Consider the following 15,035-nt stretch of genomic DNA (forward strand, 5'->3'; position numbering starts at 1 on the left):
AAAATTATGTCACAGGGACTCCTGGGTGGCTCAGTGGTTGAGCGTCTGCCTTTGGCTCAGGGCATGATCCTGGGTCCAGGGATGGAGTCCCACACCGGGCTCCCTGTGGGGAGCCTGGTTCTCCCTCTGCCTATGTCTCTGCCTCTCTGTCTCTCTCATGAATAAATAAAATCTTAAAAAATATATGCCACATACACTTAATTTATAAATAAATACCCAAATATTGTGGGATTACAATGGAAAATTTACCTTTTACTGATGAGATGTACTATGCACGTGCAAGCAAAGAGTTGGAGGGGGGAAGAGAGAAGGACAGAGAATCTTAAGCACAACCCATGCTGAGTATGAGGCCAACACAGGGCTCAATCTCTTGACCCTGAGACTGTGACCTGAGCTGAAACCAAGAGTCAGACACTTAACCAACTGACCCACCCAGGCACCCTGAATTTTCTTAATTCCAGTATAGTTAACACAGTGTTTTATTAGTCAGGCATACAATATAGTGATTCAATAATCCTACATATTCTGAGTGCTCATCATAAGTATACTCTGTATTCCTCATCATTTATTTCACCCAACCTCCTCTACCCTCCACCTTTGGTAACTATCAATTTGTTCTCTAAATTTAGATTAATGAGAACAGAATTTTTTACCACGAAGTTTTTCAATGTTTCATCATGATATTTTTATAAACAAGTGTTTAAAAGTATTTTATGTCAGAAGTCAATTACTTATTTAGAGATTACACAGATTTACTCAAAGCTCAACTTCTAGAAGGCTTCCCAATTTAGTCAAATAAGTTATTAAATTTGTCTTTAGCTATATGGAGATTATAAAGAGTGATGTCCTGCATATTTAATATAATTCAAAAAAATATGCCCCAAAGCAATCAGATTAGATTTTAAACAGAGTACAGAAAATAAAAACCAAATGCATTTCAGTGCAGGTAGTGATGGGAAAGAGCCCACCTCACTTCAGAGACAAGAAGAGACTACAAAGATCAAGGGCCAAAGTCAGGAGCTGTTGCTCAGTGGCCCCCCCCCCCAAAAAAATTCCTGGTAAGCTCCCACTCAGGTGGTATCCTACCACGCAGCAATTAACTTTTGATATTGAGAAAGAAAGCTTGTCCTTTTGTTACTGAGAACTCAGTGCCTGGCAGCATCATGTTGGTACAATGACTGTTATTCTGCTTTCTATCCACCTCCTGGAATGACTGACTGAGCTTCCTACTTTCTGAGATATTAATGGTCTGCCCATGCAAAGTCCATACCCCAAGCATGTGAGGATAGAAAAAAATCTACTCAATAACTAAAGGACCAGAGCCCATTTCTGCAAACTTGGGGAATTAGCCAAGAGTCAGACAAGAGCCCTCAAATCACCACTACCTCTGCCACTGAAGAGATAAAAAATTAGTGATAGCCTGATGCCTTCTTATTCTGTCTCAAGTCAGGATGCAGGGGTTTGGCACACTGCGCTCCCAAGTATTGTTAACGGATGTTCCCTTTTGACCCAGCCCACTGATAATTCTTATTCCAAAAGGCACTAAGCTTGCCCAAGGAAAAGGGGATGAACTATTTCATTAAACATTTAATTAGGGGATCCCTGGGTGGCGCAGCGGTTTGGCGCCTTCCATTGGCCCAGGGCGCGATCCTGGAGACCCGGGATCGAATCCCACGTCGGGCTCCCGGTGCATGGAGCCTGCTTCTCCCTCTGCCTGTGTCTCTGCCTCTCTCTCTCTCTCTGTGACTATCATAAATAAATAAAAAATTTAAAAAAAAATAATAAAATAAAATAAAATAAAATACTTTAAAAAAAAAACAAAACATTTAATTAATCGGGCAGCCCCGGTGGCACAGCGGTTTGGCGCCGCCTGCAGCCTGGGGTGTGATCCTGGAGACCCGGGATCGAGTCCCACATTGGGCTCCCTGCGTGGAGCCTGCTTCTCCCTCTGTCTGTGTCTCTGCCCCTCTCTCTCTGTGTCTATGAATAAATAAAATCTTAAAAAAGCATTTAATTAATCAAAATCATTAATTAGATGCCTTTCGGTAGCATGCTATCCATAAATCCTTGCTAATAGTATCACGATTAATCCAAGTGTGAAGTCGATGGCATACAGACAAGAAGTACTCCTGGGAATATTTTTATTTTTCACCAAACTAGTTAGTATATTAGCCATTAATGTACACAAAAACACACTTATAAGGATATATATTACAGCACTGATTAGTTAAGTGAAAGGCTAAAAACAAATATAAATCTCTAAGTAAATGGTTAAATGAAATGTAATATACTTGTAACAGGAATACTATGAAAGTTAAAAAAAAAAAAAAAAAGGATAGGCCTGTATATACTAACAGGGAAAAAAATCAAGTTGCAAAACATTTTGTTTTCTCATTTATGTCAACAAACATAAAAAATCACAGTACAGATAAATACAAATGTAAAAACAAAAAAGGTCTAGGAGGTTACAATACCAATCTTATTAACAACAGAGTATAAATTAATAAGATTATCTGTCAAAGAGGGAAAATGTACAAAGAACAAGCAGAATAGTTATTTACAGAATATCATTTTTACCTACTGAACTACTTAATGTCATTTTCATAACTATAAAAGGAAACTATCAGTTCGCTGCTGTAATTCATACGATTTTCCTAAGAGTTAACAATGCTTATCAAAAGCCTTAAAAATATGCATTCTTTGAAAAATAGAATTACCGGGGTGCCTGGGTGGCTCAGTCTGTGAAGCATCTACCTTCAGTTCAGGTCGTGATCCCAGGGTCCTGGGATACCTGGCAGTGGGTTCCCTGTTCAGTGGGGAGTCTGCTTCTCCCTCTGCCCTTCCCCACACAAGTGTGGGCATGTGTGAGTGCATGTACACTCTCTAATAAATAAATAAAATATTTAAAAATAAATAATAAAAAAAGAATCACCATATGCTTTTAGTAATTCCACTACTGGGTATCCACCCAAAGAAAAAGAAATCTAGTTTGAAAGATGTACTCCTATGTTTATTGCAGCATTACTTGCAATAACCAAGATACGGAAGCAACCCAGGTGTCCATCCATAAACAAATATATGAAGAAGATATGATATATATAACTATGAAATATTACTTGGCCATAAAAGAATAAGATCTTGCCATGTGCGACAATATAGATAGACCGAGAAAATGTAACAGTAAGTGAAATAAGCCAGAGGAAGATGAGTATCGTATCATTTCACTTATATGTGGAATTTAAGAAACAAACCAGAGACAAAAACTAGACTCCTAAATACAGGGAACAAACTAGTGGTCGCCAGAGGGGAGGTAGGTGGGAAGATAAGTGAAGCAGATAAAGGAGACTAAGAGTACATTTAATATGATGAGCACTAAGTAATGTTAGAATTACTGAATCATACTGTACACCTGAAACTAACAGAACACGTATATTAATAATACTTCAATTAAAAAACATTGAAAAAAAATAAACATTCTTCGATCTAAAAATCTACTTGTCATTCCTATTCAAAAGAAAGAGATATGCAAAACTACATAAGTACAAGGATGTTCACCATACTAATTTTATAATAGTGAAAAATTAGAAACATCCAACTGCTATGGTCTAAATGTTTGTGTACTCCTCAAATTCATGTGTTGAAATCCTAATGCCCAATTTGATGGGATTGGAAGGTGGGGCTTTTGGGAAGTGCAAAGTCAGAAGACTGGAGCCCTCACGAATGGATTAGCACTCTTCTAAAAGAGAGCACAGTCCCTAGCGCCTTCCAACATGTGAAGACATAGTGAAAAGGCACTACGAACCAGAAAGTCCTCACCAAGTACCAAATCTGCTGGCTCCATGATCTTGGACTTCCCAGAATTAAATTTCTGAGTTTATAAGCTACCCAGTTTGTGATGTTGTTATGGTAGTCTGAGTGGACTAAGAAATAAGCCAGAGAGGATTTGTTCTATAACTGTGACTACCCATACATATAAAGAGAATATCCCAGAGCGTTAAAATCAGATTTAATATAAAATTGGTGATGACTGTACCAGTATCAATCTGTTGGTCTATTACATCATACTATAGTTATGGCAAGGTGTTACTGGAGGAAACTACACATAAAAGTACATGACACCACTCTGTACGCTTTTTTGGCAATTTGTGAAATGTGTAATTATTTCAAAATAAAATTTCTCATAAGTGGAGGGAAATACTATAGAAAGCACTGAAAGTGTTCATGGAAACTTGGGGGAAAGCAAGTTGCTACCTTATAGAAATTCTGAATTTTATGAAAAGACTGGAAGACTGGAGAGACTAAAAATCAGTGTTATGGCTGGTTATCTGTGAGCAGTAGCATTTTTATTTCCATTTTTGTACTTTTCTGTATTTTCCTACAATTAACATCTACTGCTTTTACATTCAGGAAATATATAATGAAACATTTAAGATCCAAATTAAAAGACACATGAACTGGGAAAATCATTTGAAGCAACTGACATAAAAGGCTATTGTTTTCAAAGAAGGTAAGAAAAGCACAAAGCAAAAAGATAATTCAGTTAATAAACATGGAAAAATATTCAATCACATTAGTCACTGGAATGCAAACTAAATCAATTATTTCATTTTAACCTCTATGGTAAATTTTCATAAATTAGAATGCCAGATGCTGACAAAGATGCAATAAACTGGACAACAATAAAAACTGTCCTAACACTTCTGGAAAGCAATTTGCCAATATTGATATGAAATAACTTTTAAAATGTTCACTCTTTAACCTACTGCAGTAAGTTTAAACCTAAAAGCTTTATACAAGAATGTCCTATACTGAATTACTACATAAAGAAAAACTGGAAACTGAAAATGTCCAACAAAAGTGTTTTTCTATGACAAATAATCTTTAAAATGATACAATAACGAATCTAACAAGACAGTTTAACTACAATAAAGGCTTATTTTTCTCATTTAAATGTTCAAGAACCATGTTTGATTCATTTTGTCTAGGGTTTAATAAAAAAATTCCATCAAAATCCTTATCTCTTCCACGGAACTGGAAGTAAGCCCCTGAGGCTACAGTTACATAAAACATCTATTAAAGGATGTAAACTGTCCAAGTGCACTCTGAAACGATCTGCCAAGATCACCACAGAAATATCCAAATTGTCAGTCTATAAAAATGAGAGATCAATCATCACCTCTATACCTAAACAATATGTATCATCACCAGATATGCCAAAAGCAGTCTTCATTATTGGTCCATTTTATGCCAGTTCCTATGTGAGGAGTTATATAAATGAAAGGAAAAAAGAAAGACATCAAATTCTTGGCAAAACCCTCCAATCATAAAAGACAGCAGTTTTAAGGTAACAGAACCAAGTCAGGAAAAAGTCATCATGAATATGGTGAAACTCTCTTTGGTCGTGTATAACCAACTGTTTTACTTACCTATTTACTATCAGAAACAGAAAACCCATGCCACTTAACCCTATAAATGCTGAAAAACAAAGTGTGTAAGTTGATTAAAGTCATATGCTTCATGGCAAATCAATCGTCCAGGTTTAATTTTTACATCTCCAATATTGAAAAGACCACCAAATTACAAGTACTTAAAAAAAAAAAAAAAGGACATAAAATAAACATCTGTCATTTCATCTAGCATAAAGCATCAGAGTCCTTCCTACTAGAATATGCTTAGGGGTAGTTCACAGGAAACAAAAATAAAAATTAAACTGAGGATTTTCCATCCATTCTGACAGAGAAGAATAACAACTAACATTTATGGAACGCTTGATTCATCTTCATAACAACTTCAGTTAAATGCCACTATCACTCACATTTTGTAGATAAGAAAAATGTTACTTTAGAGGAACTTGGCTGGCTCAGTTGGTGGAGTTTGTGACTCTTGATCTTGGGATTGTGAGTTCGAGCCCCACAATGGGTGTAAAGATTACTTAAAAATAAAATCTTAAAAAAAAAAAAAAAAAGTTATTTTACCTGAAGGTAATGTGCCCAATGTTGCAAAGCTAGTAAGGCAGGGGCAGGATTTGAACCTAGGCAGTTGGGACAGTCTGCCAATACATTTTTACAGTGGTTATTAACTATACTACAATTACCTTAGAGAAAACTTTTTTAAGGCAACCAGTTATTAAAAAAAAAAAAAAAAAAAAAAAAAGACAACCAGTTACATACCACTTAAAGAATATTATAAATCTCCTCAACAAGCCAATGGTCTCTGGCTCAGTTCTGCCTACAATGGCTAATAATCCAGAAAAAATGGATATGCCACCGGATAACTAGGGTCCTCAGAGCAGAAGTCAATGCAGCTCTGGCCTGATTTCTATCTCAGGGCCAAGGTAATTTTCTATCCTAGGGTCATTTAATTTTCAGTTAAAAAAAAAGATAATATTCATGGCAGTTTATGCAATAAAACTTACCCTCTATCACAAAGCACTTATCTTTATCTGAATTATTTTGTCAGCAAGCTCCACAATGGCAGTGACCTTATGTACAATTTACTGTTCTCTAGTACCTTGAACAGTGACTAGCACACAGGAAGCTAACATTTGTTAAATGAATCAGTGGATAAATAAATGCTACATGAGTGTTTCTCAAATTTTAATGTGTATAAGAATCATCTAGGGCAGCCTCAGCGTTTTAGCGCTACCTTTGGCCTGGGGCGTGATCCTGGAGACCAGGGATCGAGTCCCACATCAGGCTTCCTGCATGGAGCCTGCTTCTCCCTCTGCCTGTGTGTCTCTCATGAATAAATAAATAAAATCTTAAAAAAAAAAAAAAAAGAATCTAGGGATCTTGCTAAGATGCACATTCTGATTCAGCAGTTCAGTAGCAGAGGCTGAGAGTTAGTATTCTGAGAATCCATCCCCTGGGTAACTAAGTCTGCTGCTAGTCTATGCCTCACTTTGAATAGCAAAGTAACTAGACCACCTGAGCTCTGCAAGTAGTCAAAAATCAGAATTCACTTATTCTCCACTGTGGAAGAAAACCTGAGGTTTATTCCTCAGTAAAGCTATTACTATACTGTCAATCCTCTGGTATCAGAAGGAAAGACTTATATCCCCAAATTCCCACTACACCTCAGTCAGATGGCATCTGTTGCTGCTTCAAAACAAAACAAAACAAAACAAAACAAAACAAAACAAAACAGGCTTCCATGTATCAGTGGCTTAGCTTTTGGTGGAGGGGGAGGCCCAAAGATTACTCTGAAAATATAAAACTACAGACTTCTCCCTAGAAAGTTCTATAGAAGATTCATGAACTAACCCCCTTATTAAGATTAAGAACCCTATTGCTATTTAGCATTTAAGTAATTTAAATAGTCCTCAATGGGGCACATGGGTGGCTTAGTTGGTTAAGTGTTTGCCTTTGGCTCAGGTCATGATCCCTATGTCCTGGAATCAAGCCCCAGTCAGGCTCCCTGGGGGAGGCTTTCCATGTATATAAATGTATCTTAGCATTATTACTCAATCACTGCCCCACTTTTTCCTTCACCTAACTCAAAAAGCTAGAATAATCCTATATTTCTCTTACCTTGCTTAATTGCAAGTTTTTGTAAATCCTACAAATTTAATTCCTCATAGCTAATTCAACAACAAATATATTAGTACCAATTATGTGCACTATGTTAGTAATATAGGGAAAAACACTGCCAATAAGCAGACAGTGAATCCTTGGTCTCTTCTGAAAAATAAAAGGTATCATACAAATCAGGACATTTTTGAGAATTAAACAGGGTGGGATATCTATTCCAGAAAAACAGGTGTACACTATAACCATCTGGGACAAAATGAGGGGTAGGATCAGACTAACCTATTTTGTAGTTTGCAGTATCTAACGGTATGAAGTACTGGCCAACTAAGTACAACACAAACCCTGGATTATTCGCGACTTTTTGCTCTGACACAGAAAATGCTTTTTTCTCTTCCCTCAATAATATAGAAACCAAACAAAACTTAACTTCTCATCCTTGGAGTCTGGCTTTAAGTCTACTGTTCAAAGGCTACCCCTAGTAAGATTCATCTAAAGTACTTCTCTGGAAGTAAACAAAGTACTTCTCTGTCTTTGGCTTAGAGCCAATCATTTATAAATATAGAGATTTAAAAAAAAAAAGATTTATTTATTTATGAGAAACACACAGAGAGAGAGGCAGAGACACACAGGCAGAGAGAGAAGCAGGCTCCATGCAGGGAGCCTGATGTGGGACTCGATCCCGGGTCTCCAGGATCACACCCTGGGCTGCAGGCGGCGCTAAACCGCTGCGCCACCGGGGCTGCCCTAGAGATATTTTTCTAAACCCAAGTTTGGCTCTATCACAAGATAACAGACAAAAGAAGACACAGGAGTACATGATATTCAAAAGTTTCTTTTTCTTACATTTACCTACACTTAACCATTAGAAAATTGTTTTCTAGGGATCCCTGGGTGGCTCAGCAGTTGAGCGCCTGCCTTCAGCCCAGCGCGTGATCCTCGAGCCCCGGGATTGAGTTCCACATCAAGTCCCACATCAGGCTTCCTGCATGGAGCCTGCTTCTCCCTCTGCCTCTCTCTCTGTATCTCTCATGAATAAATAAATAAAATCTTTAAAAAAATTTTTTTCTAAAAAAGGAAATATAAACCATCTATTTCCTTTTCATTATTTGTATTCCTTTAAATCTTACATGTAAATGAGTCTATATTTTAACATACTGCAATCTTCATTCTTGTTTTAAAAGTTTTATTTGCCCAATTAAAAGTATACTCTTAAAAACTATAAAAAAGTTAAAGGTAATTACTCTGTTGGCTTACCCAGAATAAGGGTAAATTAGTAACAAGGCTCAGATTAGAACTCAAAAAGTATCTCTCTCTCACTTTTATTTTTTTAAAGATTTATTTATTCATGGGGGTGGTGGTGGTGGTAAAGACACAGCCAGAGAGAGAAGCAGGCTCCATGCAGGGAGCCCGATGCGGAACTTGATCCAAGGACTCCAGGATCTCGGCAGGCACTAAACTGCTGAGCCACCCAGGGATCCCTCCCTCTCTCTTTTAAAAAGGTATGTAGCTCTTAAATCAGTGCTACCTCACAGTGGTTTATACAGTTACCAGAGCCACTATCATGTAGTTTTAATACATTTTCCAAAAATGTTCAACACATCAAACACAAATTTCAGTCATTTTGGAAGTGACTATTTATATACTGGACAATTTACATCACAACCGAGTTGCTTTGCCGATCAAACGATAATTGTTAGTTAAGCTCTTCTCTAGACTGTGCTACAAGGCTTATTAATACATAAACACCATAAAAATCATAAATATCATGAACACTAACTTTGTCAGAAGAAATCATTACTTCCAAATAACAGATAAGAACTTGAGGTTCCAAAAAGTTGTCACTTGTCTAAGGTCATAAACTAACATTTGAACCCAGGATTCCAAAATCCTTACACAAAAATCACAATGCATAATGAAAAAGTTTTTAATATTTTCAAGACTAGAAACCTTCCTCAAGAACTAAACTTTAAGGAAAATAAAAATTTAAGCAAAATACAAGGACAATAAAATAAGATGCAATAAACACCATTAGAGCTAAAGAGCCATTTTCCATTTTCATTTAAGGATCTTCAAAGAGGTTAAAAAATCTTAATGACTTCACAATTAGTTGGATTAGTTTCTCAACTTCCTCTACTCTCAGCTCCTCTGCAATAGAGCCTCAGACTCCATTTCAACTACAAGGTCAAAATCTTAAGCTTCTAGGTAGAAAATCAAAATTACAGATTTGAAATGTTCACATCTACTATCAAAGATAATTTCCATTCGCTGGAAGTAATTTGGAAGCAATACGGAACTGATAGCCCAAACAAACCCAAATTGATATAAAATATGTGAATATCAATATTCCTAGCTTCTGGTTTTTCAAAAACTGTAAACCAGTTCACTGTAATTTGAAGCACATAAGGTACTTTTACATCTTTATGTTCATTTCTGAGCATTTTATTCTACTTTTCACATTTCAAAAATAATTCCTACTGCATTTTCAGTCCATTGTATCTGAAAATATTTCTACGTGAAAATGTTTTTGTTCATTTTAAAATCTGCATCTACCTCCAACAAATATTCCAAAATCAAATTGTTCAAAAATCACTATTCACTTATTTATAATTTTTCTTGGCAGTCATTTCACGATTTGTTCAGGTACTTCTTTCTTCTAAGCCATTTTTAAAAAAAATCTTTTTCAGTCAGTGACTTTTAATAACTTTTTATAACTAAATTATTTAAATAAATGGGAAAAATAGTACTGCTTGGATTGAAAGGCACAACATTATGATTACTCTAATACAAAATAAATGAAATATTAGGTAAATTATCCCACTTATTTCAGATTCTAAGGTTAATCTAAAATTTAAAAATGTTATAACCTAGGGGATCCCTGGGTGGCGCAGTGGTTTGGCGCCTGCCTTTGGCCCAGGGCGCGATCCTGGAGACCCAGGATCGAGTCCCACGTCGGGCTCCCGGTGCATGGAGCCTGCTTGTGTCTCTGCCTCTCTCTCTCTCTCTCTCTCTCTCACACACACTCTCTCTCTCTGTGTGACTATCATAAATTAAAAAAAAAAAAAAATTAAAAATGTTATAACCTAAAAAAGCATTAAGCTTTAGAAGTTAGATAAATCATTTTAAAAATTGTGGAAGAGCTGGTGGAAGAAGGGAATGGGCAGTTATTGTTTAATGCGTACAATTTCAGTTTTGCAAGATGAAGAGTTCTGAATGTGGAGAGTGGCAAAGTTGCTTAACAATGTAAAAGTACTTAATAACCCTGAACTATACACTTAAAAATGTATGAAATTAAAATTATGAAATTAAAAATCATGAAATTCTATGTTATCTGTATTCTAAATAAGAATATTTAAAAAGTTATCTAATAGTTATTAAAGTATCCTAAAGTGCATCAAAGTCACTGCTACTTAAGTAAGTGGTTATTGGTATTCATTCTCAGGGAAAAACTCAAATTGAGACAGAAACCCAATTAAAACATGGCCAAACAACTAAAGCAGATATAACTGCTAGAAATACTAGTAGAGGAAAATGATCTGAAGAACAAAAATGTCAGCAGTCATAAAAATCATTTAGAAAAAAAGTGCAAGCTGTCATTTACATAATTTGATAGAGGGGACCATGATGCTGTTTTGAACTTAACAGAATGCTTTTTTTTTTTTTTAACAGAATGCGTTTTAACGGAACTTATATTGGTACATGTCTGACAATTTTGTGAATTATTCAAACATTTTTGCCTCTTCTCAGGGAGCCAGACTCCTTCAAAACAGAGTAAGGAAAAAAACCAATCAACTATTGAAGTCAATACAGCCCTCTGTCTGCAAGACTAAGTTAAAAAAAGTTACATATAAGTATTACTCAAAAGAGGAATCCCAGTCAGCCTGTAGATTTCTATTGCAGTATAGTTAGGTAGCAGAGTTCTAATTCCAGATTTAATATTCGCTAGCTGTATAATCTTGGGCAAATTTCTCTGTGCCATAGTTTATCTCTAAAATAATTATTCTACCTACCTCAGAGGTAGGCTTGAGTACACGTGTATACACGTATATATGCAAAAATACGTAACAGGCCTGATACACAGTAGGTACAATATATGTGTATATCACTATTATTATAGTGTTATCATCATTACTACTATTTATCCCACAGATTCCAGTTATAAACTAGTTAAGCTGGAGTCTTTACAGAGCAATGCACGCAAGTAAAAGATCTTGAACACAAGTGCGAAAAACTTAGATTCCAGGTTAGAGAAGCCCTACCAAAGATGATCCACAAGCAACTTGGTTTACAGTAAAGTGGTTCCTAACCTGTCTTCTGCAGTGGACCTCTTCGGTAGCCCAATTAATCTGTGTATCTCTTCTCAAAATTATTTTTTAAGTCTTGAAATGCACAGGATCACAAAATAAACCAATTATATTATCGTTATCAAAATATTTTTAAACTCCTACTTTAGTAATAAATGTGCTTTACTAACGCATTAAATAGTAAGACTTTTAAACATATAACAAGGAGAAATTAACATTAACAGTACTTCGAGATACCTGCAAATACTGTAATATGTGAAAATATTTCTCTTGTTGCATCCATTAAAATTTCAAGAATTTTCAATTCTCATCAATTTTAGAATTAGAAGCTAGTCAGAATAAACAGGCAAATTTTTTCCCTCAACGAAGTTCACAGACTTCCTCAATTCTAACCAGAGACCCAGATTAAGAATCCTTGGTTTAGGAGAAAGTGCAAAAATAAGTCCTGGAGCCAGAGACTTGTGTTCTAGACACCAGACTTCAGACTTTAGTCCCCACATTATTTGCACCCGAATGACCTCAGACATCAGACTGAGCTTTGGTTCACTCATTTAGAACCTAAATTCTAAAAGTTACTCCTATAGTTGTAAGGATCAAACATTAGCTAACAAAATGCCACATGACCAGTGTTATTTTTTTTTACTGATTTTAATACCATATATTCAGCCCCAAATGTTTAGTGTCCTTGTTAACTTTCAATAACTCATTATAGGAGAAAAGTTAAAAACCACATACCAATTCACAAATAATTAATGGAAATATTAATTTAACAGTTTAGTAAGAACCATGATTTGGCACCAGAATGACACGTATCTAAATCCCAATTCCAGGACTTCACTTCTAAGTTACTTAACCTCTCCACTTCAGTTTTCTCATCTGTAAAACACTGCAATGTTGTTTTAGAAACAAGAGAGGATCTAGCTTAAACACTCAATAAATGGAGCGATTATTAAAGTTCACATTTTCACAAAGCCAAAGGAATCAATTTGGAACTCAAAAGTTTATTTTGGAATTCAGTTAATATAAATAAAACTTCACATTCTCTTGCCCAGCAAAACACATACACACTTAAAACCTGAAGCATTTGCATGGCATAACGTTTCTAATACAAATTTGCACGGTTTAAAATCTTATCTGATTTCTTATCCTGCCAAAAAACAAAAGAAAAAAATACACAAAAAAAACCCTACGATGAGAATAAAAAAACGGTAAACAGAATGGGTTCAGCAATCTCAAATCTTCTCATGATTTACTTCGGAGTGTTCCAGGGAATGTTTATTATCAAGGTCGGACATATACTAAGGTAGTTGTGTCTCTTTAAAACGCAATTTAAAGATCTCAAATTTACTAGCTACACACTGTCGGTTAGATTAAAAAAAAATTAAAGCATGTTATTTACTTTATGCCGGAATATTACGGAGTAAGATCCATGCCACCCTCGGGGGTGGGGGGAAGGAGGGGGTGGGGGAAGGGTGGGCGGGGGGAACCTGCCACAGACTGGTCTCCAGCTTCCTGATCCATTATACAACCTGTAAATTCCTTCCCTCATTGAAAAGATTCTTTTTATGGGCATAGTTAACAAGTGCCAAGTTGCGAAGTTGCAGCTTTGCTGGTTTGACGTTTTCACAATGCAAGAACAATATGATCTGGAATCTACTCAAAAGCATTAGCCAGGCAGTCAGCTGATGCTCACCGCACACAAGAGAAAAGACAGAAATCAGAGAAATTAAACCTCTTATTTGTGTAGAGCAAGTAGCCACTACCTTTAAAACTAAAATAGGCCAGCAGCAGACGTCCCAGTTTAAAAAAAAAAAAAAAAAGTATTTCTATTGTTGGAAAGATTTAAAAAAAACAAACACAAAAAACAACAACAACAAAAAAAAACTCGGCCTTCCTCGGACTTGGTTTCTCTCATTCTTGGAATTTTCCTCGTACGAGGGCTTTTTATCCGTTCATAAAACCGAACCCTCATCACGCAGCCACGGCCCCGAATAACTTTTACGAAAGGTCAAAGCGGTGCCTTTCAAGGCTCCCAAAGCCTAGTGGCGTCTCCTCCGTTCGCAGTAATTCGCTTTCCACCCACAGAACGTTCCAGAGACTTAGGGACCGGGACCAAACAAAATTTGGTGGGGGTTGCTAAAAGGACGCTTTCAACTTTCTCCTCAACACTCGCAGACCGAATTTCACCTTCCTCCCTCCGCGGCCCCACATGTTGCTGCTTCCCTCCCAGAGGGCCCCGCGAGACCTCGCTCCCCCCCCACCCCCCCAGCCCAACGCGCCCACCTGATTACCCTTTTCTCCGTAGACTCCGCCCCTGCCCTCCCCCCACCCCCCCACCCCGCTGCCTCCCCTCGGAGGTCCATATGGGACACTTTCCCCTTCCTCTGATTCTCACCTCACACCAGACAAGCCTGGATTCGCCACCTCCAATCCTCCCCCGCCACGGCCCTCACTTCCCACAGCCTCCTGAAGAGCCGTGGGAGCGCGGCGTGGAGCCGCAGGCCTGCACGGCCCAGGTGCTGTGTCAGCCTATCTGCCGGTTCCGCGGCGTGTACGGCCTGGAAAGTCACATGGCGGTAGGACCGGCCGGCGCCTCCACACTCCGCCTCTCCTCACGGCAGGACGACGTTACCAAGTCCACTCACCTCCACGAAGAGCAACATGTCTTCCTCCGCTCGGCCCAATCGTTCTCGCCGCCGCGACTCCAACGGGCTTACAGGCCCGAGCCCCAATCGCTAGGATAAGGACACTCGCCTGGCCCCTCCACCCGGCAGTGGACCCGGCTCCTCCCCCGCCGTCAGCCGCTGCGGCCTGACCCGCCCAGTCCCACCTCCCTTGAAAGAGCAACTGTTTCCGGTTCTGCAGAACAATCGCTTCCGGGACAAGAGAAACCCCTCGGCGCGCTCAACTTTTGCGCTACCTTTTCCAGCGGCAGCCCGGGAGGTACTATCGTCAGTCCGCGGGGGGGGGAGGGGGGCGGGGAAGGGAAGCGATCAGAGGAAAGCACCATTCTGTGCCAAGGGGGGGGGGAGTGTAAAAATCCTACGGACGCGTTTTAGGTCTCGCCCAACGGACGGCTGCCGCTGCCGTAGCAATTACGCAGCTTTCCATCGTGCAAAATCTAGATCTTGTAAAGATCTAGACGGGACGGACCTCCAGTCCTTCGGAAAAGGTGGTGGCTCTCAGGAAAAAAAGTGGAGAAGGA

At 38.1% G+C, this 15,035-nt stretch overlaps 1 protein-coding gene across 3 annotated transcripts in view; it reads right to left on the reverse strand.

Annotated features, from left to right (window-relative positions):
• LARP4 (La ribonucleoprotein 4) overlaps window positions 1–14,667 on the reverse strand; it is a 72,507-nt gene extending 57,840 nt beyond the window's left edge. Inside the window, exon 1 of one of the 3 annotated variants that reach the window (XM_026000314.2) lies at window positions 14,476–14,667. In XM_026000314.2, the coding sequence (XP_025856099.1) occupies window positions 14,476–14,493 (18 nt within the window). In that variant the 5' untranslated portion in view covers window positions 14,494–14,667. Of the gene's footprint in view, window positions 1–14,225; window positions 14,382–14,475 lie in introns of those variants that run through there. The other 2 variants (XM_026000315.2, XM_026000316.2) reach the window with 2 other exon arrangements.
• Between the last annotated feature and the right edge of the window lie 368 nt (window positions 14,668–15,035).

This window comes from Vulpes vulpes, chromosome 8 (assembly GCF_048418805.1).
Source record: "Vulpes vulpes isolate BD-2025 chromosome 8, VulVul3, whole genome shotgun sequence".
Taxonomy (NCBI): domain Eukaryota; kingdom Metazoa; phylum Chordata; class Mammalia; order Carnivora; family Canidae; genus Vulpes; species Vulpes vulpes.